General features: G+C 49.0%; 1 protein-coding gene across 2 annotated transcripts in view; it reads right to left on the minus strand.

Moving 5' to 3' along the window:
* Positions 1-269: 269 nt before the first annotated feature.
* CSNK1G1 (casein kinase 1 gamma 1) overlaps positions 270-25,755 on the minus strand; it is a 154,910-nt gene continuing 129,424 nt past the window's right edge. For both annotated transcript variants that reach the window (XM_080607395.1, XM_080607396.1), the window contains 8 exons: positions 22,742-22,976; positions 20,498-20,583; positions 18,319-18,403; positions 16,936-17,084; positions 15,250-15,354; positions 11,267-11,374; positions 8,801-8,907; positions 270-3,538 (listed from right to left, as the gene is read on the minus strand). In XM_080607395.1, coding sequence (XP_080463521.1) covers positions 3,484-3,538; positions 8,801-8,907; positions 11,267-11,374; positions 15,250-15,354; positions 16,936-17,084; positions 18,319-18,403; positions 20,498-20,583; positions 22,742-22,976 — 930 coding nt within the window. In that variant the 3' untranslated portion in view covers positions 270-3,483. The remainder of the gene's footprint in view (positions 3,539-8,800; positions 8,908-11,266; positions 11,375-15,249; positions 15,355-16,935; positions 17,085-18,318; positions 18,404-20,497; positions 20,584-22,741; positions 22,977-25,755) is intronic.

Below are 25,755 nucleotides of genomic sequence, written 5' to 3' on the forward strand. Positions count from 1 at the left end.
TGCAGGCACCGGGAGAAGAGAACTTGGTGCCACCTCTCCTTGGCCAAGCGCTGTGGGGCTGAGCTGTCCATGGCTGTCAAGCACAAAGTGGTCAGAAGCTCCCATGAGATCCCACGCGTGCATCATCCCCTCAGAGGGGGGCTCAGAGTGTCCCGCCGAAAGGGAAGGTTACCAAGACAGCCCAACAGAGGCAGAGGAAAAGAAGACACTCAGCGAGCAATGTTTTCAGGAAGGGGTAATAAATACATCTATTCATGGAGAACAATGCAGCAGTGCAATGTTTTATTGAAAAAAAAATATCTCACTTGACACCTCAGAAGACTGCATCGCAACGTTGGTGGGCCACACTGCAGGAGGGCTATGCCTGGGAGGCCGGTGCAGCGCCAGGCGCTCCCCGCCAGGCTGCTCAGAGCTGACCCGAGCCCCCCGTGCACCCCGGGGGTCTCCCAGGTGCTAGCGACTTCCAGCGAGGAAAGGGGAGCTTGCCCAGGTAGGATTAATGCCCTACTTCCTAGCACTGAACAGTTGGCTCAGTCTGGCTTGTGTCTCCTCATCACCTCCAGACTCCCTGGGGACAGCAGATTCCTCAAGCACGGGACTTACTGTTAACCTGCATTCTTTCCTTTTTTTTTTAAAAAAAAAACACACAACAACATCTTTGCCCTTTCGAAGAGTCCAACGTACGATTATAGTGCAAGAGGGCTTGGTACAAGTGAGCATTACCAGCATGCCGTGGGGGGACAGTCCTCCCCTACAAACACATCTTCATAGGATTAAAAGAACATCGTATCTCCAGAGATAAGCAGTAGCGGGTCATCGTGAAATAGCTTTCAAACCAACCCACTTAAAAACAAGGTCAGGAAAGTTTCTAAACAATCAAATACATTCACTTTAAAAAAAACATTTAAGAACAAAAACTGTTGAGATGGCCCCTTTCCCCCCGCCCTCCCTCACCCTGCAAACACTTACATATGCTGCAACTACAAGCTGCTCCTTGAGCGGACGCAGCGAGGAATGACCAAACACGGCAGGAGATGCAGAAGGAATCGAGTTCTGGTGACAGGCACTTAGTGGGGCTTGGGAGGGCAGCAACAGAAGTGTCTCAGGGCCCGGCTCCATCTGCAGCACACGGGGCCGCTCCCCAGGGAGCGCCTGTGCCCCCTTCCCCCCCAAGACGCCAAACCATGGTTTCCTACAGCTGAGAGGTTTCCTACAGCCTGTGCCAGAGACGTGGGACTTCTGGGAGCCACCCGCAGCGGAGGAGCTCGAAAAGAGAAGGGTGGAACACAGCCGGTCCCTGTCCTCCCTCTAGTGGGAGGGGAAGAGAGAACAAAGTGCCCCGGCACTTGCATGCAGGAGATGGACGGTCCCTTCCTGCCCCGGGCCACGTTACACCTGGAGGAAAGCACTTTGCAGAGCGAGAACGGGGGTGCACGCATCTCCTGGTGGGTGCGCAAGCGGAGAGCAAGCCAGCCTGCAGCCTAGGGTGCTGCCGGGGAGAGGAAGGTGCAGCCACACCTGAGAGCCGTGCTCCGTCAGGGTAAGGCATCGAGAGAACTTGGCAGAGGATGGCTACGAGACACCCAAAAGGGATCCTGGCCAAGAAGCGAGGCTTTGCCATGCTGATGCCGCACCGCTGCGTGCCTGCTTTGAGGAAGCACAGAGAGCGAGCCCAGGGGCTCCCTGCTCAGGATGATCTCCTGCCCCCTCAGCCTGCTTCTGCCCAGCAAGGGGAACCAAACCTTCCGTGAGTGCCGCTACGCGAGCTCCAAGCTGCACAGATCATCGTTTAAGAACAGGTAATGAGATCCAGTCTCGCCCTTTCCTCCCTTCATACTCTCCAGGGAATTCAGGGACTGGGGTGAGCCAGGCCCGAGTTTACAAGTGAAGGCCCTCAAGCGAACAGTCCCAGCCTGGTCAGGTGTCACGCGTGAAAAGAAAGCACAAGGAACCTATTCACAACCTCCCCAAAAGGTGCTCGAGTTCACCCAGAGCCCTGCCACATCCACGATAACCCTCGAGCAACCTCAGCCTCCTCAAGGTGGAAACGCTGCAGCAGGATGCAAGGTTTTACGCCTGCACAAAGTGCCCCAAGCCCTTTGCTAGCTATGGGTTTGGCTCAAAAGCGGTGCATGAGAACCGTGGCTTCCTCTGCAGGGCGGGAGCTCGCAGAGGGGACGTGAAGGCTGTTCCAGTCAAACCCATCTGACCATCTGGAGATGAAATCAGTATTAAGGCAGTGAAGCATTCCCACCTCTGCTGGGGAAGCTTTGCTCCTGCTAACGTTTTCTCGCAGAAGGTGCGTGTTCACAACCACCCTACCAGAGGGGTTTGAGAAGGCTGCCCGGTTACACACCGAGAGGTGCCTGCGGTTTGGGAAACACCGGGTTCCCAGGTACCTCAATCCTGATCTGCCCCTTTGGCCAGAGCGACCTCCTCCAGCTCAGCAAAGCTGACACCATTCCCTCCTGCCAACACCCGGCGGCGGCCTTTCCTCTCCAGGCTGCTTGGGTCAGGCACGGCGTAGGAAACCATGGTAGGGACATTCACTGGCAGCTAGAAAGGGTGACTGAAAATTCAAGTAATGCTTTCCTCAGCGCACGGCCCAAGGCGGGCTTTGAGAGCCCCAAACTGGCACGAGGGTTGTGCGGATGCTGTCAACATCCCCACTTGTGGGCATTCTCTGCACCCCACCGCATTCCCAGCTGAATGTCTGTCTGCGCTGGCACCACTTGTCCACGCAGAAATCCACAGATACAATGTGCATCTGTAATGCTAAAAATAATAAAAAGTGCAACAACGTCAGTTTCTTTAAAACAATCCACATTGCTCTGTTACCGTCAGAGGAGGGAGGTGTCGAGGGGAGCCAGAAAACCTAACTGGAACAGTAGATTGCAAATTTCTCACAGCTTGCACATTACAGTGTAACTGTTCCCAAGGAGCCTAAAAGGGAACCTGTGTCTTACTGCTGCAGCAGTCAGGCCCTTCTCCCACGCGACTCTCTCGCCCAGACTGCATCCTCCTGCCCTCTCGAGAGCCAATCGAGCCGACAGTATTTCTTTTCTTAATTAAGGAGGGAGGAGGACGGAGGAGCCGAGAGCGCAGGGGAGGGAGGGGAGTAAAGTGAGCAGGAACTAAGCACAGTCCTCAGGTTTGCATGAACGATGCCTTCGCCGTAAACAACGGGAAGGAGGGTCAGCCAGCCAGCCCCCCTCCCAGGGCGACCAAGACCTGAGCCAGCCACAGTCCTGGTCCCAAAAGGAGCTTCAGGCTTGGAGTGAACGAGGGAGACCATTCAGCAGATCCACCCCAGAGTGGTTTGTTTTGGAACGTTTTCTTCTCTTTTTGGTTTAAAATGTCACTTTTTTTTTTTTCTCTTCCTCCTATGCCTCCTCCTCCCCCCTAAAGAGAAGCCCCTTCCAGTTAGACAGGGCAGGAGCCGCAGGTGCAGGTGGCGTTCCTGCAAGGCCCAGGAGGCACCGGTCACTTGTGACGCTGAGCTGTCTTCTTCCGTTTCCTCTTGAAGAAGCAGCAGCACCTGGAGCACAAAGAAGAAGGACAGTTAGCCCCACGCACGTCTCCCCGGCCAGCCCCCGCCACCCGGCGCCCGCGGCGGCCTTCCCTCCGCTCGCTGACATGCAACAGCAGCTCCGCACGCCCGGCCCCAGGCCCCGCCGGACCTGCCCGCGAGGTGGGCAGCAGCTCGCGGATGGACGGCCGACGCGTGCCTGGGCAAACGCCAGCGGCCGAACGCTGCGGGTCCTGGTCCTGCTGCCCACGGGCAACAGCGGGCTACAGCCCGGTGAGAGCCCCGGAGCCGGGCTGACATCCTCTAGAGGCTCAACTGGGGCAGGAACAAGAGGAGCCAAATGGGAAAGCAATGAAACAAGGATCCAGATACTCCGTTCCCTCTTGGCCAGAGGGACAGTGAGCCTTGGCGGCTCTTCCCCGCTATGAGACACAGGGGTTCAACACTGCTCACTAAAAAGACAAGTTCCAAAGAGATCTTGGATCAGGGACCAGGTTTCTTTACTGAACCTTTCACAATAACCAGAGCTTCCACCTTTGATAAAGCGTTATTCAGTGCAGGTATGCAGAACACCTGCTTCTTCCCTCATCCAACGCGAGGGAGATGCACAGTGCCCGGGGACTAGGAGAAGCAAAGGATGGAGAGTGGAGACTGAGGTGGTGAGAAAAACATTCAGCACAGCTGAACCTTGAGCAGCGGTGGCTTCACTTATGGGAGAATACTGAAAGCAGTCGCCCAGGTTTTCTAGTCCTGCTGGCTTCCTACTGAATGACTTGGCATTTAAGATATGTTTGTCTTCCTAACCTCGGTCTGCTGTCAGGAACCCTCTGCACAGAAGAAACATGTTCATTCTGTGCAAGTTTTGCTCCTGAGCTATGGTATCTTTCTCTTTCTGCCATTACAGCCATCTCCAGAGAAGCCCGGGTGAAGCTGAAAGCCCCCTTTGCCAGGCTGGTGGAAGGGACATGGCGCTAAGCAGCAAGAGCAGATGTGAGTATGCAACAACCATTTTTTCCTACAAGCATCTTTTACCAACAGCCAGACCGAAAGTGTTCAAAAACACTGCAACGTCTCCAAATTACTTTCAGCTGGGTCCTTCACAGCTCTGAAAAGCCGGCACTAAGCTTCTGTCCTCTCAGCACTAGAGGAATAGATTCTCACCTTCACCCCAGAGCGTGCTTGCCCCCGGAAGCACGAGCCTTACCTCGGGGTGCAAAAGCAGTGGTGACCACCACCACCACATGAGCCAAGCCTGCCAGCATAGATCGTCTGCTGGGGAGGCTGAAATCCCCTGCAACATTCAGAGCTCAAAGCCACAGCTGTAGGAGGGCGACCTCCCATTACACACTCCTGCATGGACTGAGAGCCGGGGGCAGGTTAATGTCCATGATTTGGCTTTAGGTTTCTTTTAGGCACTCCTAACAGGTCCAGTCTGGAGGTGAGCCGAGAATAAACGTAGCACACTTGTCCTTCCAGGAACGCTGTCCCAGAGCGACCTGTCAGCTGTGGTGACTCCATCACTACTACCTGGTCTGATGCTTGCAGCGAGCTGTCTGAAGCTTTATGATCACCCAGCACAGGCTCCTGCACACTACTGGCACTGTCTCCCCCCTGCTCCAGGACTGGGCATGTATTTTATTGTCCCAGTCCGCCTGCCACCCTCTCTAGTTAACCTGTCACAGTATTTCTCTCCCACAGCAACCACCTTCCTTCGTGATTTGGGCAATGGTAAGTAGGGGGGAGGACTGTTACGGGGAGAGGTGATGGAAATGCACGAGTTATGATTTGACATGCAGCTGGGAAGGGAAGAGGGCTGAGCAGCGCTTGTTTCCTTGGGCACTGTACGAAGGGAGCTGGCTGACTTTTGGCTGTTTTTCTTTGAGACTGTCTTTTTAGGCTGTTACTCAGCGGTCCAGGGAAGGGTTCAGGAAAGGAAGTCCTGGCAGTTCAGACAGGCAGAGGCAGAACACCAAAACAAAAGAATAAGGCAGGCCGACAATTACAGAACGTGATCTCTGTGCATGCAGACAATGCCCAAGAGAACAGCCCCAGACTATGACATACAGAGAAGCCAGAGATGCCAGAGGTATCGGAGGCAATGCCTATGGAGAGCAGGGCAGAGGCGGGTCAGTCTCTCATCAAACAAGGACAATCCTCACCACACAGCAGTGTTACCACCTCACTCTGCAGCAATTCCCACCCACCAGCACCCCAGGGTGCCGCCTGGGCCTAAAACGCCTCCAGCCTCGGCTCAGCACCTTGTGTCCCCCGCTCACCTCCACGGGCCAATTTGATGCCGGGATTAGCGCTTGCAGAGCCTGATAAACTGTACCTGTACCTGAGCTGGGCTTGGACTGACGTTAACCCCAAACCCTCTGCGGACAGTTGACCTGCGCTCTCATCTGCAGGGCTTTTTCCCACCCCGAGTCGTCAGCCTGCTTGGGAAGCAGCCATCTCCCCCCCACTCTCTCCAAGCAGTAGCTCTAGCTGGGTGTCTGTCACAAATGTCATGAATGAATGTAATTTCTTTACACCCTCTCTAACGATGCAGGCCCTGGACTGTGTTTTTGTAGGAACCTCTCCTAGGAAGTGACTGCTCCCCTCCCCTCCATAGCCAGAGCAAGGCTTTCCCTTCGTAACCGTCTGCGTGAGGAATTCCTGCAAGATGCCTGGCAAGCCTGGTCCCGACTCTGCCCAGCTCCATTAGACATCATCTGCACACGGACGTAACAGTTTAGGGGAGATGGTAAGCCAAATAGAAGAGGATTAAAATCTGTCTTTTGCATAGATCAATTCAAAGATCAGTCTGATTGCTCGGCCTAATGCGGCCTCTCAGACACAGCCCACACCCTCCCCAGTATTGCATGTGGTTCTCAGCAGAGTCCTAAATCAAAACAGCCCTGGGTTGGCTTTGAATTTGTGCCTTTTTATGGCTTGGTTGGTTGGATTTTGCCAACCCCAGTCTAGTCTGGTCCGCTCCCCCTTGCATGTGGACTGGAGAGAGGGACTCACCACAAGTTGAGCATTTTCAGGCAGCTACAGAGAGTGTAGAGAAAAAACACAGAAAGGAAGAAAGAGCAATTAGTTCACAGAGGTGGGATGAAAGCATGTCACTGCAGCCATGCAAACATGCAGTGCAGACTGGCAGACACACACCATGCCTGCCCACCACCCGCCCCCAGCCCTCATACCACCTCTGCCCTTGCCACGGTGCCGCTGAGAATTGCCAAGTTTTGCGGGGTTTTGAGGCCTTGGGTAAATACTGCACGTTCTCCACGGAGGCACAGGCCCCGTGAGGTTCTTTTCAGGGGCTGAGATCAAAGAGGGTTCTGGGCCACCAGAAGAGGAGACTGCTCTGTCCCCTGCAGCTCCAACCGCAGGAAGGCCAGAGCATGGATGGACGTGTGTGCCCCGCTGTTCAGTGAAACCCAAGGCTGGGATTGGCAGCTTGTCTCCAGAGTACCCCAAGCAGCACTGCACAGCTCCTCTGCCTGCCGGGAGTGCCAGGGTCTTTCCCTTTCCAGCATTGCACCTCATCTCGAAACACAGAGCCCGAACTCCATCTAGTTCTAACTCTTTTTGGCCCGCTTTACAGCAAAGCAGTCTTTCTGAGTCTGAAAATCCAAGGGGATTTATGATCACAGATGCAAGGAAAGATGAAGGCAGCCCTCCTCGTGGCAAGAGGAATGAAGCACTAGGGAATCAGCACACTAGGGAATTATGACAGGAGTCCCCCAGACCTGTTGGTGCAGAGCAGCCTGTGCTCTGCTGCACAGTAACCTGTTAAACCCTCCAAAACCAATTGTGAACCACCCAGACAGGGCCTGGAAAGGGACAGAACAAACCACAAGACGCAGCTTGGGCAACACAGCCCTTGCACGCTTCTTTTCATCCGTCTTGATGCTTCTCTGGTGGCGATTTGCCCCGTCCTTCCCAGGAGCAGCCCCAAGCCACGTGCCCAGGAGGCCCCAGTTCAGTCATCCTGACCAAGACACGGCCTGTGACGCTGAGCCTGCATTCTCTGCAGGCCACGCTACCCAAATTTAAGAGGCGTATTTTCCACTCTGCAAGTAGCACCTCAAGACCTCCCCCTCCCTGCCACGCTTTAGGAGGAGCCTGTACCAAACCCACGGCTCGCTCCTTTGGCTGGGAGGAGAAAGCATATTCATTGCTCGGACAGTTCACTGCCAGGATCATGCCAGGCCAGCAACCAGCAAGGAACAGCACACGGGAGTGCTTCCCGAGCGACGGAGGAACAGACAGCAAAAGACCTTCAGCACAACAGTGATGAGGTGGGAAAGCAGGCCTCGGCCTGACAGATACCTAGGGACGGTTTCCATCAACACACCCTTCCTCGCAGCTGCCAGTTTTCCTTTCTACGCTCCCACGAGTCATTCCTAACAAAAGAGTCCACAAAGGCTGAGACAAGCAGCACCAACACCATCAAGTCAGATCATAACCAGGCACTTGGGTGACGTGACAGCACCGACCAGCTCGAGGGCCTGCTTACCCCTCGTACTGGGAAGCTGGGATTACACCGTGACCCTGCTGTGGTCCTGCTCTAGCTCAGAGGCACCAAGGTCTCCTGTTGAGGATCATGCAAAAGGTGATATTGATGGTGCCAGATGGAGGCCAAAATGGTCAAAGCAGCCAGCAACTTTGTACATCAGTTCTCACTCTTTGCCACAAGCTATGGAGGAGAGGTCTGCTCAGAGCGAGCACACGGTTCCCCATGAGCAGAAGGGCTGCTACTGTTTTCTCTCTCAGCTTCTAGAGAACTGGACCGAGAGAATTCAGAGAAAAAAAATCAAGTCCCTACAAGAATTACTTTAGGACCATTATGGATACCTGGCATCCACTTCTTGCAGCCAGAAATAAAGTGTTAACTTTCAGACCAACAACTCCTTCACTGAGCTGTGTTCAAGCTACTCCTACGCTCTCAGCATGAGCGTACAGTGAGTTCTCCTTTTGGAACAGGGGATGCTCACCGGGATTCCTGAAATAATTCACATTACCTTGGTATTTCTGCTACTGTCTATTTTGCAACACATGCTCTGAGTAAGAGTTACGTTCTCCAGCCACGACAAGTGTAAAAAGAAGCAGCAGCAGCAGCAGCACCGAAGGCACCATGCACAAAAGCAGCAATATGCAGGAAAAGGTCATGGGACACGAGCATCGAGTACTTCACCACGGGTAAATATCCCCACTCGTTTCACAGGAGGAGGATAAATGACCACACCAGTGGAAAGCCTGTTTGTAAAGCGAACGTACTTAGCTTCCTCCACCACTTCCACCTCTGCCTGCGCCGTTATGGGTGCATTGGAGTGTGCCCCCGTCGGGTCGTCCACGTTCAGCTCCCCGTTGGTCGAGCTAACCACCTGGAAGAGAAACAAACGCCCCGTTAACAAAGCCCCTGGACACAGCACGGTGGCACGTGACGTGTCTCCACTTGCCTCAACAAGGGATACTGTAGGAATGGAAAGTCTGCGAAATGATTTCTGTTCCTGTCTCCCGGCACCCTCTTAGCAGGCTGTGGGATTCCTGGGATGCCTTGAAATCACGTGCTGTGTTTCCAGCAGCCATTTGGAGAGAATAATCTGGCTTGTGAGAGCAGAACGCCAGGCAGGGGACTCTGCGTTCACTACTTCACACTTGTGCTGTGCCCAGCACAGGTCTGAATGTCTGTGGGAGGTTAAGCTACAATTTGGGGTCTTATGAAGAAAAATCGGTGTGAAGACTAATCGACAGCCTTATATGCACTGCACTGTGTTGACTGCATTCTCCTGACACCTTTAGAGGTGAGTGACTCAGTCCTGTCACCTGCCACTAGTGTGGGGTAAACTCACTCCAGAGCCCCCAAATCTCACTCCATACACAGCCAGATTCTGGAATTACCTCCTTGCCCAAAAGCTATTTGTATGATCCCTTTCTGCTTCAGTTTGCATTATGGCTTACTTCAACATTCCCATTACAGGGATAACTATCCAGATCCCCAGCTGTCAGCAGCTGTTCCTCTGCCAGGAGAACACCAATTTTCTGGATAATTCATGATTGCTCTATTGCAGGTGGCAGTGCCACTAAGCACCAGAGATGAAGGGAAAGAAGCCAGATCTATAAAGATGTCTCCTCACTATTAAGTGCATCTGCACATTTGTTTTGAATACTCAAGTCCTACCAGCAGTTGCTGTTTCTGCAGATCAAGTCCCATGCCCAGTCTCTGCACCAAGGGAAGTCAGGACCAAGCTCATTGGGTTTTCAGAGCTCTCCTCTCAAGTGAGCTTCTCTTCATGCCCCCTTCCCAGACCCATCACAGTGTAGGCCCACCCAGGCTCTCCAGGCCCTCACACTTCTCACACAACTTTGATAAACACGAGCAGTTAATTGTGCTATTCCCAGTGACCTTCCCACACTTTCTTCAGCTACTTCTTGTTAAATCTCAATTTACAAAAGTCTCTGATTTTCTTCCTCCTTTTTTTAGGAGGATTTTTTAGGAATGCTGCCACTTCATTCTGATGTGGCAAATTCAACCGTTCCCTTAATGAAAACAGCCTCTTGAAACTACTGACTTCCCAGGGATTCAGCATTAGCTGGGGCATCTGTTGAGAAAAAATATAAGCATCCATCACGCTGCAGGCAGAGCAGCCATGCACAGCAGAAGACTTCCCATTCTTGGCTGCAGATAAGCAGAATTTTAATGCTCACAGTAGCACACACGCTTGTAAGCTGCCCAGGTAGGCGACCCTCATGGTCAAATTCAGAGTAGGACTGCCTTATTGCTGTAGTTACTCTGGCAAGGCATTGTTTGTGGGGAGATGAAGCTCATGCTGGCGTTGCGCAAGTAAACTGTTCCCCTTATGTAAAACAATACCAATAAAGACACCCACTCTGTAGTTCCTGAGGGCTACAGGAACTCCCGTTTACCGCCTGCTCTCATCCGAGATCAGAGCTATACATACATTGGTTCCTCCTTATCTATGAATTTCTCAGCATTTGGCTTTTCCCAAGCATCTGGTCTCATACTGGCATAATAGTAGTCTCAAGACATATTTAGGAAGAGTACACAACAAACTAGACAGTTGTAAGACGCAGACACTGCTCCAGAAGTAAGTCCTCCCGTCTCCTCAGCTCAGCCCTGTCTCACACCAGGCTCTACTTCCCCTTTCACCACAGCCAATTTTCAAAGTCACACTAGAGTTGTGTCTGGCACTGGAACCAGCTCTTACAGGCAAACCTCTGCCAAGGAGTTCACCTCGCCAGCAATATTAGACAGTTCTTGTTTGCTTGAATGAGCCTTGCATCTTTTCTCTAGCATTCCCAGCCATCTTACTCTGGCAATACTGCAAGAATATTAGCCAGCCTGAGCGACGACCAGAGGCAGGCGTATTTTCAGGATCACAAGCAGTCTTTTCAGGAATTTCAGAACTTAGCTGTAGTGCACCTTTTAATGCTGTCACTGTCACTCATCCTCTGCTCCTCCACCTTCTACAGTGCCATCACCCAGCACTCACTGGTCCTAAACAGCTCTCAGAGGAAAGGCTTCACAGAAGCAGTAACAGCAGCTGTGTTGGACACCACAGCCTGGACCCCACAAAATGTGAGCGCTACGTTCAGGACAGGACCAGTGTTCTGTGAAACTGCCTTCCTGGCCCCAGTGTTATAACTGCAATTCAAGGAGACTTCAGGGCATTTAACACAGATTCTCACAACAAGGCTGTGCAGACCATGGGAAGAAGGTACCTGTACTGATCCTCCATGCCGATCTGCAGCCAAATGAGATGTCAAGTACGAGGTATTCGTCTGCCGGCTTGGCTGGATCTCCCACTCTCCTCGGCGATCTGATGACGCCTGCTCGCAAGTCCAGAAGCAGGAAAGAAACAGAAGAGAGGGCAACAGGTGAATGAGGTGAAGAAATGAAAGGGTGCGTGTTAGTGAGTTAGTAGTGCTTTGTTTTGTTTGTCTTTGCAAAAAGCAAGGCATTTAAACATTCAGCTAGGCTAAAATTTCACTTTACCAAGTACACACCATTCCTTACTTTAGCTGTCTCTATCCACTGCAGCAGTGGATTTCTTCTCCTCTAGGTAATAAATGACGAGAAAGCTCAGATCTACTCAGCAAGTTATTTCTTTACACGGCTTCATTTCCATGTGTTTCAGCATAGAAATAAACATGCTGACAATATGTTTGTTCATGTCAGGTCACGCACCAGAGAACTGGACATGGCAGCAAGTTTGGATACACAAGCTTGACCTCCCTAAAATATACATTTTTTAAACTCAAATTTGCAACCTTAAATGAAGCCACATTTTATTTCACCAAAAGCCAGTTCCACACATTAATTCACCTGTACAATGCAGAAGGAAACATCCACCACACCTCCTCTACTGGAGTTGGTGTTTTCTTGTTTTTCTGCAGAAAACTACAGCAGAAACTTTCACTATCAGGTTTCCTTTTCATCCCCAATAGATACAAAGAAATTATTAGAATTGGATTTGTTTTATTAGAAGAACCATTGTGCACATGCATGTGAAGCTGCTTAGGGGTTGTCCAGCATTGATGATACACATCCATCGGTCACCTAGCACCAATGTACCTCAGTGCAGCTAAAGCCAGGTGGCCAGCTGAAGGAACACATCTGCTTCCCAAGACCAGGAAGCACAGAACAAACAGGCAGATCTGTGTCAGGTCTCACGCCAATGGCAGAGGATGTAGTCAAGCAAGAAGTTACTGATTGGACACATTTAAAAGGTGTCTCCTTGGACACCATATAAAAATGTAAGCAAAGGTTTCAAAGCTGAAGCACAAATGCAAAAGAAGAGAGGGCAGAGAAGCAGAGTCCCCACAGCGCACACGCACCTGGCAGAATGGATGCTGAACAGACATCATGGACCTGGCCAGCACAAACGAGCTTTAATCCAGCTAGAGGGCAGGAAACAAGAGGCTCAAGCGAATAAACACCAAGTTATCAGCAGTGAAGCTGAATTGGCTACTCAAAGAGAGGTGCCCAGACTCTGCCTTTCCCCAGCACTGCTTTGTGTTACTCCCTGCAGTTGCAGAAGATGAGCCTGAGTCAAAGCAAAAAAGAAAAAGGAAAAAAAAAAAAGAGACTGCAAGCAGTTCCACACAGGATGACTCCAGAAACCTTTCAATAAACTTGTACAACACTAACTAGCAGACTGTCACTGCACTGGAGCAAGAGCATGTGCAAAAAGAAGCAGAACAGAAAAGAAGTCTGCTTGCATTTCATACAGCATGAGCCACCATTTCCTTTGCGAGTGACCTGTGAGTCTCCCTCTGAGCTACTCATAGTTTATCTCCTCCATCCGAGCAGTCACCAAATCCAGTTCATAGGCAGTATTTCCCTAGAGGTGGCTTTGTCCAGGCTTGTCCTCGTAAATCTTTTTAAATGTTCGCCCCACCAGCCTGAGACGCTGCTTACACTTTTTGTACTTGGTAGCACTGAAAGGAGTTACTGGAGAAGCACTTTCCTTGGAATTCTTCTTTAGCTGCTGCAGGTCACAAGAATATGGATGACTGGAGAACTTAAATTCAGGTTTTAAGAGCTAGTAGAAGACGAATCTTGAGTGCTGCTTCCTACAAAGCACTATACCACCACGTCGCTTGGTCAGCCCAGGTGCTGAAGTTGTATCACCTATGTCAGCACGGGGAGGAGCACGCTTCTGCCTAGGAGCCTGGAAGCAGTTTCTAGGAAAGGCTTTAGAAACCACAAGAGCCAGATTTTTGTCTTTTGGCTCTACACCCAAGTACGTGGGTTCAAAACTGGTTTTGAAGTAGGGTTGAGCTGAGCAGTCCACAACGCAGCCTGAACAATGGCACCGAGGAAGTGATGCCTGTGAATTTGAGAGCATCAAGTTCCCGTCAACACTCATCACCTTCCTACCAGCTACCAGATCTCAAGACATGACTGGCATCTAAAAACAGACGGGGCAGGGCTCACCCATGTTTGATAGAGAGTATCTTCTCTTCCTACAGGAAAAGGCTACAACAAGGAGACCGCTCTCTTGTCAGTGTCTTTACTGGGAAACCAAATATTATAAAAGAGAATCTGCTGTTAGTATACTTGGAAATAAAAATAAAGCTGTTAACTCTGGAGATCTAGGCAGTTACTTGACCCAAACCCATGTCTCCAATCCACTGCTCTAGAAATTTAGTTTTTCTCCTTTTTTTTTTTAAGAGAAATAGTTTTCTCAACAGATAAAAGGAATATCCCTTGGAAGAGAACTGTTTTAAGTTTTGGCAAGGGGAAACTTATTTGCAGTGTATATCAGGAATGTTACATAATTCAGCATATCCTAAATAATGTCTAGGTGAAAACGATGACAGAAGGTGCCCGCAGTACAGCATTAAGATAATTTGAGAAGCTCAGAAGAACAAGGACTGAAGGTTGTCTGAATAGTATTTTAGGAATATGACAGCTGTCTTTGTACTACATACTATAATTTGTGGACTAATATGCTTGAAAATGAAGCCAGGCGTCATTGTCTGTTAAAGGAAACAAGATGCCTCGTGTACACAACGTGAAAGTCTGTTGTCAAAGCGGACAACTAGAAACTGCCACCCAAAAAGGGGGTTAATGCATTAATCAGGCAATATATTAAAGCAGATTATTCTACTAGTACTCTCATACCAGTCCACACTAATAAGCATGCATAAATACAGTACTGCGCACATGCTTCAAACAATCCAGCTTCTTACAAGCAACACTTCTAATGAGGGATGTTCATCCTGATTGTAGCTGATGACTTTAGATGTATTCTAGTCTATATTAAGTGCTCTATCATTCAGAGCCCAGCTGCATGGAGCAAGGAAAGTTGAGCCCAGACAGGTTATTTCATCTCACACTCAATTCTGTGCCCGCAAACCCCAGCTTGCATGAGCTGCGTGGGCACAGAGACCACAGACGAGGAGCTAGAACAGCACACAGCAGTTAGAGGAGCAGAGCGAGCCCAGAACCACTCACTGGGAGGGAGGTAAGAGCACCAATAGCTCTAGCTAGGAGCCAGCAGTTGGAGATCTACTGAACTTCTGATCAGCTCTGTTAATACAGAAAATCCAGACTCTCAACAACACCAACAAAGTATTACGACTAGAAAGAAAAAAACGGGGAAATTCAGAAACTAGAAGTTTGTCTGGACCATGATGCCCAGCCTCCCCACAGGACCCTACGCTGGCAGTCCTTTTTGCTGTGCAACACCCGTGCCACCAACAGGACACCCCGAGCTGGATATAGTGCGTGTCCATGGGACATCTTATTACAGCTGCACGGTCCTTGGAAAGAGGGCAGCTGGGAGCAGGCTACCATAGCCACAACTGTTGGTCTGCTCCACAGTCCATGTGCTGTGAGTAAAAGCACCCAAAAGAATGTTCTTGGCCAGGTTGGTCAGGTAGTCTGACCAGGCCGGACAGCTGAAATGAAGAGCTTACCCACAAACTATGACCCATTCCAAGTTGTACTCTGTTTGGCTCACGGTCCTGAGGAATTCCACTGACCGACAGAGTATTTCAGCAATTTGTTGCTTTGACAAAGTCTTGCTCAGATCACAGTCTTCCTAAGTTAAGCAAGAAACGCACTTGCCACAAACAAAGCAAGAATCAGCCCCAGCTATTTCTACTGGCACAGGGTTTCTGCTTCTCCAGACCAAGAGGAATTCAGAAAGATGCCAAACAACGCAGTCCTGCCAAAGCAGCGGCGAACAACGCACCTGATTGCGAAGGGCCTGCTGCGATGGTCGATCCCTATGGACGTGGCTGTCTCTTGTTACTGCAGACGTCCCAGAATCTACGTGAACCGATCCCACTGGAGTAGGCTGGAAAATAAAGCGTTTGTTAGGATGATGCCAATGCCTACAACACATCTCTCTTCACGTGTGTACAAACCTAACTTGTCGGGATGGCTCCCATCATGCAAGGACAATGCAGGAAAACATCAAAATGCTGCCCACAAGTACTGACAGCAACCAAGGATAATTACAGTAAGGGCCATGAAATCCCTGTGATTTGGTGGCTTGCTGGATACCAGCACCAAACATCTTACAGAAAACTGAATCAAAAAGATATAGCTGCGTATCTGTACCAATGGCAGATCACTCCAAATGTGCCTCAAATAAGATTATTGTGACTGCAAATATACAGGCTTATTTTCCTCATCTCGTTGTCTTGCAACTTTTAAAAACCACACTTGCATAGAAACAGGACGTGTTAAAATTAAAGCTTCATCTGCTCTGTTCTCACCAAAGTCGTAATCCCTGCTCACAACATCAAATCTCCATAGCAACCACTGCAGTTGTCAGCAACAGCCAGCTTGTCTTACAGGGGGCTTTTTTATCAATTGCCTTTGTAATTAAACAAAAACGAGGAGAAAAATCACGTAATGATTTCACGGAATGATTTCTTATTAAAATGAACCAGTTTGGGCACGGTAAACATTGGTAACGCTAAATATAGTTGGGACTGGAAATCACCGGCAACGGCACCAGGTTTAGCGCCGAAGGCATTTGATCTGGCACCAGTGACAATTAATTTACGGGCGCCTTTGCCATTGGCGGCGCACAGTGACTGTCTATTAGCAAGAAGGCTATCAGCAGCACAACACAAAATACAAGCGACAGGCTGCACCACGGACACAAATCAGACAGGCAGCCAGCGGAAGAGCTTTAGACACTTTTATCAGATTTCCCCATGACACATCTTTTGGCCAAGGTCTTCCTGAATACAAATGGCTTTTGACAATAGAAGAGATGGATCAGGATCACAGTTGTGTTCCACCTGGTGTCATGAAGCTGCTAAATGGAGCTTGGATACTCCCACATTTCCTTGCCATGTGCTTTATTTAGAGCTGGCCCAGGCTCTGGAATGGGGTAAGCCCCAGGATCTTTTGAGATCAGAATGGGTTTGCTGTTTACTGTTTTCTGAGCGTTTGTCAGAGCCCTGCCCAGATCTGTACTTCTCTATGAGAACCCAAGCGTTAGGGAGGTCTTCCATCATTCAGTGCTGAGGTAGCAAGTATGCTCTCCTGCTGTAAGATGGATGTCTTTAGATATCGATTACAAAGGTCTCCAATCCTGCACTAGACCGGAGCAAATTAAGTCTAGTCCTGTTCACGGCCTCAAGTGAGAAAATCAGGTTTGAACAACCCACACCGGGATAAACCCAAAGAAGTGGGAAGGGGCCTTCTGCTCCTTAGGGAAACGTAGGGCACCACAAGAACCCCCAAACACAACGTCAAGGCTTCTCACTGTGTTCAGCCTGTGCTAGCTACAGAAAAGATGTGAACGATTTGATCCTGAGCTCGCTGGCACTAACTGGGATTATTCGGACAAACCAAGAGCCGGGTGGCTGGGATGCAGCACCTGGAAGGCAAAACACTGCATTTTGCAGGACCGACTTACAATTGGCCTGCCGACCCAGTCATAGGCGTAGTCAAAGGTGTAGCCTTTCTTTTCAAACAGCTCTGTGAAGATGGTTCGTAAATAATCGTAGTCTGGTCTCTCAAAGAAGTCTAATCGCCTAACATAACGGAGGTACGTGGCCATCTCCTCTGTTAAAAAAGGGGAAAACAGAAGCAGCGTTAGTTCTGCTCACACACGAGCTGCATCACTTGCAAGCCTCTCAGCAGAGGCTACACGCGCATGCTGGAAACGTGCTTCTCCATTAACTCCAGCGAGGCCTTGCCATGGCACTACGCAAGGCACTGCTCGAAGTTGGACCCACAACCAGATCCCCAGAGCCGAGAATTGTCCAGGCTCCGCCAAATTAGGTGAGCCCCATAGACTGATAGAAGCTGAGGATATCCAGCAGGTCTTTACCCTCAGTGACCTACCCAGTCTTTTATTGCTCGATGAATCTCACTCAGCTCTCTAGAGCCCTCCTGCCCTGCCCAAAGTCTAAGAATAGTCTGTTTTTATTCTGAATCTTCTCAATGAGTGGCTATAAACCAAGGGCTGTGTTGCAGCATTGATCCTCAAGCTGTGAGAGGATTGTCTGGGCTGCCAGTTCTAACCCCGGCCTTCCTTTAAAAAGCACTGTTTTTTTGCAGTGGTCTGCAATGCAAATCAATTCAAATGCTTCTCAGACAAAGCTGGAAGTCCCACACTTGCTCCAGAGAGCTGCTGCTCTACCTTGAATCTGAGTTTCACAACAAGTTGTATTCTATACCTTTGTATAAAACAAACACTAAAACACACTGTACAATAAATGACGACTCAGTGAGCCTGCCAACAGGATGCTCGTGCATACGCCTGCTCACACAGACATAAAATAGCCACAGCAATTTCATCTGAATGCTCAGCAACCAGGTGGGGAAGGAAAGCAGGAGATGCTGCTGTGCACCCTGGAGCACCCCTGAGCTCCAGCAGCAACGAGGCTCTGGCTGCCCAGATATCATCCCATCTTCTAAGCTGGCCACCTAAAATTTTAGCACATGTAAATCCTTTCATTTGGAAAAGGTTAACTCAGTAGATTGAACACAGTCACTTGAGAGAAGGACAGTAACGAGGTCCTCTTGGGGAAGGAAGCCAAAAAGAAAAGAAGCAACATGAGGCATTGTCTGGCCTCCTCAATGAGAAAAGTTATGCTCATTACAAGCCGCAGTCACAAGCTCACAGGATGTGCTAATTTATAGCAGCAGCTCCAGTTGTTTGCCTGCTTGAGGGACGACGACGTAACAGATGCACATCATCAGAATACTTTCTGCCAGAACTGCTCAGAACCATTCTACTTAACAAGGTACGTCCATCTCCAGCTGCACTCCAGTGATCCCATCAGGGCTTTACCTGGAAAGTTCTCACAGAGAACTTCAACCGGAGTGTTTCTCTTTGTGTCCCCAATCTTCTGATACCTCTCTTTTAAGGTGTCAGCCTGTAGCGCACAAAGACAAAACAGTTGTGGAGAAAGAGTTCAACCATGTGATAAACGACATGCTGTATGGGAAGAAAAACAAAGTATTTAATATTGAGCCTCAGTAGTACCAGACAATGTTACTTGTAGCTGAACTGCATCCTAGACTACACTACCAGGAATACCGTTGTAATTCTCCCTGTACATTTTCCATCAGCAAAGAATATCCAGTGATGCTTTCAAAATAGCTTCAGTGCTTGAAAGAGAGTACGTTGGTTAGTGTTTCACAGGGCTCATTTCTTACCAACCCAGTCCTGAAGACTGTATAGGGAAGCTTGCATGGGACAAGAAAAAAAAATGTATATACTTTGATAGCACATCAGGATCCTGACACTCTAGCAAAGAACAGACCGAGGCTTAGAGCCATCTGCAACCACAACAGCTTCATAAGCAACTGTAAAAGTAGTTAAATTGTTACGATTTTGACACATTGGGTTTTTACTGAGCCACCACAAAGTCAAACAACCAGTTTATATCAGTCACAATTCTCCCAAATCCCATGCTACTTCCATACCACCTGTCCTTTCACCCCCAAAGTGCCTATCACTTAGCATTGATTAAACAGCCGGTCGCCAAGAAAAATGAAACAATCTTCAATTATGGTTTCCCCACCTGAATCCCTCCTGAAGCAGAGCACTACTCCAGTTGGCACCCTAAGAACATGTTTTATTGCCTCAGTTTCAAAATATGCCAGTTAGACCTGCCAGCCACACAATTAGCATTGTAAGCTGTCCTCTCAAGACTTCAGAATTGATAGTAGAGACCAAAAGAATAAGCTGAAGAAACCTAGAAGAGTGAAGACACCATATTCTAGATTGAGCTGAAGAGTTTGGGTGTGCTCTGGAGCTAAAGAAATGCAGGACTTCAAAAAGCAGTCTCAGCACTAATCTGAGGAAATTCTCCTGAGCCTTGTCTAAACCTGGGATTATTTTTGAGTAATTTTCAGGATCAATTTAAAGCAGATAATTTCAACTGAACCAGAAACAAAATATATTATTAGAGTAACAAACTCAGAGTTACCATAGGAGGCGCACCTAACGTCAGAGAGATTCTGATTCCTTTCAGAAGCATTTTCATGCTTGAAGAACCCTCTTGTGCTTTTCTGAGTTGTCACTGACATTTCCGCACATGTCTGACAAGGCAAAGCTGAAGCTAACTCTGGATTGATGGTGACAGAGCAGCTTAGCAGCTTCAGTCATGCCACTGACCATAGCAGCACTCTGCTGAGGAGCCTGTGAGCCCAAAGGCTCATCTGCTTTTTCAAACGCTACTAACAGGCCTACCAGGAGTCACTGTCTTCACTAATAAACCCTCTCCTAACCTGATCACATTCAGTCCCTTCACTCACTCCAATTCCAAAGGTGAATGCAGTAGCTTCATCATCAGGAAGGCGACAGAAGATGCAACTACCAACATCCCCAGAGCCAGCAGACGACTTACGACTACTTCGTTCAGCGGACAGATGGTAGCTGCACTTGCCATAACTCAATTGCTTGCAACCTTCCACATGGTACGTGATATTTCATAAACTTCTAATCCAGAACTAAGCAGCGAGTGTCCAGTGTCTCTGGAAGGAAGCCAAGCTCCATACTTGCACCAGAAAAACGTCTTTTCAGGCTGAACTCCATCTGCACGTCTAAAACCATCAAACGGCTCCCATTATAAACACGATCGCAGATGCAGCTGGGGCATTGTGTGCCGTAATGGGAATTTCATAAACAACCGTTGTGTTCCCAGGGCAGGTTCACATTACAGCTAAGCCGCTCCGACAGCTCAGCAGCCCTCTCATTACTGTCCCTGTCCCAGTCGCTCATTTGCCTCTGCTGCATCTTCTCTCCAGAGCTGTACTGACCCAGTGAAGCTACAGAAACCCGATGTGATAGGAAACATGCTTCTGTCCTGGTACCTTCTGTAGGTAAAGCTAACGTCTTGTTGGCAGACAGACAGAGAGGACAGTTCTTCTGCTTGGATTCTGCAAACTTTCTCCTGCCAGATTCACATTTTGGCAGAAACCAAGTAAAGTTTTGAAGGGCAAAACCTAAAACTCAAGCCTACCTTCAGTCCTTGCCAGGGTAGACTGCCTCGGAGGAAATACATAAACATATGGCCAAGGGCTTCCAAGTCATCTCGACGACTTTGCTCTAAAAACAGAAGAGATGACAAATTATTGCTGCAGCTGCAGAATGGGATCTGACCAGTAGCCAGACATATTTCGGAGATATCACAGGGAAATTCACTTGCTGTCTGCAGCTCGGAGTAGAAGTACCTGAAAACTTATTACAACAGACACAAAATACATGAACATATCAGCTAAACAACGTGAGGCAGCACAGAACTGCAAGCCAGACTGCCCAGCATTAGGCACAAAGGGTGGGAGATGGAGGTATTAATTGCAGAGGAATAAAGCAGTTCCCCAGTTGTTCCCAGGACTGCCAGTGCTCACAGTACAGCCGCGATGTTGCGCTGGATTGTGTTATTTCCTCTGAACTATGCAGAACAGGCAGGGGACACTTGCAGCCAGCTGCAGGGAACTACTGTGCTGCATAGTGCCAGCCCTCTCCCGACTGCTTCTGTAGCTCATCGCATCAGAGCGGATTAAAAATAGCTCCTTTTAGTACTGCTTTGCTTGTGAGACACTTGCTGCTGTTGCCATGCAGATGTTATGATTATAGACGAGGGGAAAAAAGAGGGGCCTCACGCCAAATGAAAAGCATCCTTAAACGCCCCAAGCAGGCTGCCCTCGTGGCAGCGTGACCCTTTGGCTTGCTTGGTGAGCAAATAGCCCTGGAGCTCCTCAACAGCACGGGGACCCCAAAATCTGTCATCTGCTGTCTCTGGCTTCCCAGCGTGCTGCAGAGAAGTGTTTACAGGGAAGGCCAGAGCGCTGCAGTTCGGGCCCTTCTCCCAGGGAGCACCAGACTGGGGTTCACAGAGCTTGCAGAGTGCTCTGGTGCAACCTCCTCCCCTGCCAGCCTCCACCTGCAGGCAGATAACGCGTTCAGAACCCGCAGTACGGAGCAGATCGAGTCATGCAGCCCACACACCAAAACAAACTGCGCGTGAGCTGTCCCCGATGCTGCATAATCTGCAAGGGGAGAAACAGGCAGCGCTTTGCACAGCATGACTCCCCTTCATGTAGCAGCAAATGTAACTTGCAAAACGGTCTGGAGGTGAGAAGGCTCAGCATATGGGAATCAGGATAATGGCTCCTGCATGTCACCCTGATACAGCTGTAAAAAGGAGGGAAAAAAAAAAAAAGAGAGAGCTCGGTAATTTAGTGCAATGATGCAGATAAACTTCTCAGGGAGATGGCTGAAAGCACTTGTCTTTCTGAAAAACTGTAATCAATCTGCTTTACTTTGCTCAGTCCTGAAATGCGGAAGGGACAACTCCACCACTCCTTCCCAATCCTCCCACACGATGAAAGCAGGGGATGAGAAAACGCATCGGCATGCTGGTGGCTGCGGCTGGCCGTGGGGACGGAAAGGTCACTCGCCAGTAGGTGGTGGCAGTGCCGTGCCCTGCAGATAATCCCACCCGCAGCCTCCAAGCCTGGCGAGCGGCCTGTTCCCACTGCAGCCTCTCACTTCCTCCATCCCTTCCTGAATCTCCGCTGGGTTTTCCAAAAATAGAAATTGGGCCCGTCCCTTCTTAATGCCCAAAGAGAGAGCTCTCCGAGAGATCCAAAAGCCAGCAACGCCCTGATCTCCTAGCTGGGAGGCTGCTCAAGGAATATTCCATTATCTTACTACCCTTACGAGCTTAAGTGAATATAAACAATTTTTATTTTTTTTTGCCTTTCAGCCACAGAAATGTAATTTTCTAATATGAAAGAGAGATGCAAGACAGTGAGGAGAAGAGACAGAAGACAGGTTTAAAATGAGTTAAATCATTAAGGAAAACATTATTAATTTTCTCCAACCGATTATTAGGTCAGGGAACGTGGAACTATAACACCTGAAACTGAAAGGTACCTGTGCAGGGCTGTGCTATAAAAATCTATTTGGTCATCATTTAGTGCAGCAGTTACTACCCGCCTACTTGCCTTTTATCAGAGCAGGGTTGCTACCAGTTGTTTAGTTCCTAATAAAAACTATAATTACAAGGCTTCCAGTTCCAACATTTTAGCTGTCTCAATGCCTCAAAAAAGCCCCAAACTGTAAAACCTTACAGCTGTAAACAGCATCACCATGCTGCACGGTTTGCAAAGACCTCAAAAGGCACAACAGAACTGTAAACCAAGCTACAATCAGAGCTCTACAGTACTGAGCATGGCAAACTCGCGCCGACTGCACAGACCTTTGCCAAGATGAGTGTTGATGGACATGTATCTTGCTGTTCCAGTTAAGCTCTTGTGTTCCCTGTAAGGTATGTGTTTTTTGGTTTCTGGATCAATGTACTCCTTCGCCAATCCAAAGTCTATGATGTGAATGACGTGGTCTTTCTTATTGCCTTGCCGGCCAATAAGGAAGTTTTCTGGCTTGACATCTCGGTAGATGAGGTTCTTCGAATGCACGTATTCCATTCGAGATATCTGCAAAAGGATGAGGCAAAAGTTATTCCCAAGCAGACCGGCTGTTATGTTCTCCCAACTAACAGCACAGCAAGGTTTTGCCAGCCTATCACAAAATCTCCTGAAAGTGCTTGGTGCTATCTGAGAACTCAGATATCCTACAAGAAACACAACAGATGGAGTACACCAAGGCAGAAGTTACTGTTTGAGCTGGGTCACGTTAATCGGCGCAGAGCTGGAAAAAGAATTTGTCATCCCCTCCTTTCTCCAGCTACCACACTGTGCTCCCTGACTTGAACTGAAAAGAAATTGGACAGGCTCGTTCTGAAACGCTACCACCAGAACACCGTTCTTGGAAGGATTCCACAGAGGATTGCAGCAGCAGCCTTTTGATATTGATTTTAAATATACTGGTTACCAAGAGCTCTTCAACTGGTTACCAAGAGCTCTTCCCTTGCCCACAGCCTTCCCTTGTTGCTCTGTGTCTTACCACCTTCCTCCCTCGACCCATATGTTGGCTTAGACATACCAGATCCTCCACGGAGGGGGATTCTGGGCAGGTAGGAGTCTTACGCTCCTTGATGCTGACCAAAAATAATAATTCATCTCACCAGTTGTCAACCAGAAATAGCTGGAATATTTTCCAGCTTTTGACTAACTTTGTTCTTCCCCTGAAGAGGAAGTAAACAGTCAGGTACCCCCAGCTCCAAGGGCTGAAGGGGCCATTCCCCCTCTCACCACTCTCCTTATTCAGATGCTCACCATTAACAGCACTTTTGAAAATAAATATGTTGCAGGTGATTTTAGAGTAGGTCTGCAAGCAGTTCTCTTCTGTGTTCCTGACTTATCAGATCATTCCAAGTGAAGATAATTAACAACTTACTTCCATTTATTCCGTGTTTATTTCCTCTTTAGGTTTTAATTGAAAAGATCTAAATCCCCTTTTAAGGCTACCTTGGTCCACGGCTGCCCCACACATCAGAGGGTATGTATTTTTTAGCAAGACACTTTGGAAAGGCCGTTTAGACCTATCCATCTGCATGCAGGCTCATGATGCTATAAAAAACATGGCAAAGCTCTCACAAACTCCAGATTTTGTATTAACGAGCGTCAGTCCGCAGAGGTCACTGCCACACCACCGCAGCAGCCTCACGGCGTGATGGCAGCAGACTCAGGGGCCTGCTCCGACTGCGAGCTGGGGTCGGCCGACAGACCCCGACTGCTGTCTGTTCCTTGCTGAATCCGGACGCATCCTCAGCGCTCAAACCCATCTCTTTTTCTTTCCAGATCTTGGATGCCTGCCTGGCTGAAGGCTCCACCTGCCCGGATCTGACAGCCCGGGTGCCATTTCAGGCACCTAAGTATGTTTGCCAAGACAAAACAAATGAAGCTCTTTAATTCTGCAGGCAGTGAAATCAGAGCCTCGTCCCTGCAGGGGCACGTGAGATTACTCTATCCTGCTCCCAGAGGTTTATCAGACACCTTGTTTTTAAGGAAAACTTGCTGCATTTTCACCATTTGCAAAGAAGTAACAGGCAGAAGGGTGCAGCTCTCCTAATAAAAACAAAGTTCTGCACAGCGAGGGCAGGCGACAGGAAAAAACTGACTACAGGTGCCTCGGTCTTAAGAAAAAAAACAGGACTGTTAAAAGGCTCTTCAAAGACGGTAACAGCACGTGTTACAGTTCCCCTCCTCTCTCATTTTAAGTAGTGATTTATTTCAATGTACTGAGAAAATGGGTTCCACGGCTAAGAGCCATTATTTCTAATCAATTACAGGATGATGCAGAACAGAGCAGATGCTCTGCACTTCAGCCATTCTTCACGCTTTAAATCACCTACATGACACATCAGCAGGTTTGAAGACAAAAAGGTATATGGGGAGGCAATTCAAATTAAGATGCAACCCTTAAAATGGGGACAAAGGGTTTCCTAGCCTCTCCATACATAACAAGCTTTCAGGCATAGCCTGACTACCTCATTTGATTTGCCTCTGCTACCGGAGAAGCCCAGTTGTTGAAACAGACAACAGCAATTACACAACTGTGGAAAAAAAGCTTTTTTTTTTTTTTTTTTTTAATTGACAGCAAGTTGCTCTGGCCAGGACAACAATCTGGATGGCTGAGATGTCTGCTGAAACAATACACTCCAGCAGCACTCCGAGATATTTATGTACCTGCCTTTTTTGCTCCCATCACACAGACACACGCTGTCAGGTCTTTCATTGTCCTTTTTCTTTATTTCCATCTGCCTGGACACCTCCTGATGTGCTGCTGGAAAACCACACGCAGCCAGGGATGGCTGAAAGAGGCTCTCCACGTCAGAAAGATGCTTCCTGAAGCAGCCTCAGTGCTTTATTTGGTGTGACAGGATGTGTGCCCTCCTTATGTCTGCTGGGGATGGGGAGCTGGTGCCTATCTGTGCTGCATCTCCCCTCCAGGCTTGCTGAGAAGAAACGTGCCGTGCCGCTGCAGCACCTGCTCCCCAGAGCGACCGGGCACGGCCTTGGCCTAGACATGGTGCAGCTGAAGAAGAAGAGGTCAGTGCAGGAGCGGAGACTAGCGTGAGTTCCCAGTCCAGAGGTGGGATGGAGCAGAGCCACAGTGCCCACTGGTGCGTGTTTGAGCTACAGGCTCTAATACCCGCCTGTTTGTCCTTCCACATACAGACAGGCCACTGCAAGGAGCTCGGACTAATGGTTGGAATTGCTTTTACGCTGAAAAACAGTGACTGTGAAGCAGCGTTAACATCTGCTCTGTTATTTTAACAATAATTAGAACAGGCTATGGCATTTTGTCTTA

Source organism: Anser brachyrhynchus (genome assembly GCF_964034855.1).
Source record: "Anser brachyrhynchus genome assembly, chromosome: 11".
In the NCBI taxonomy this organism is placed as follows: Eukaryota; Metazoa; Chordata; class Aves; order Anseriformes; family Anatidae; genus Anser; species Anser brachyrhynchus.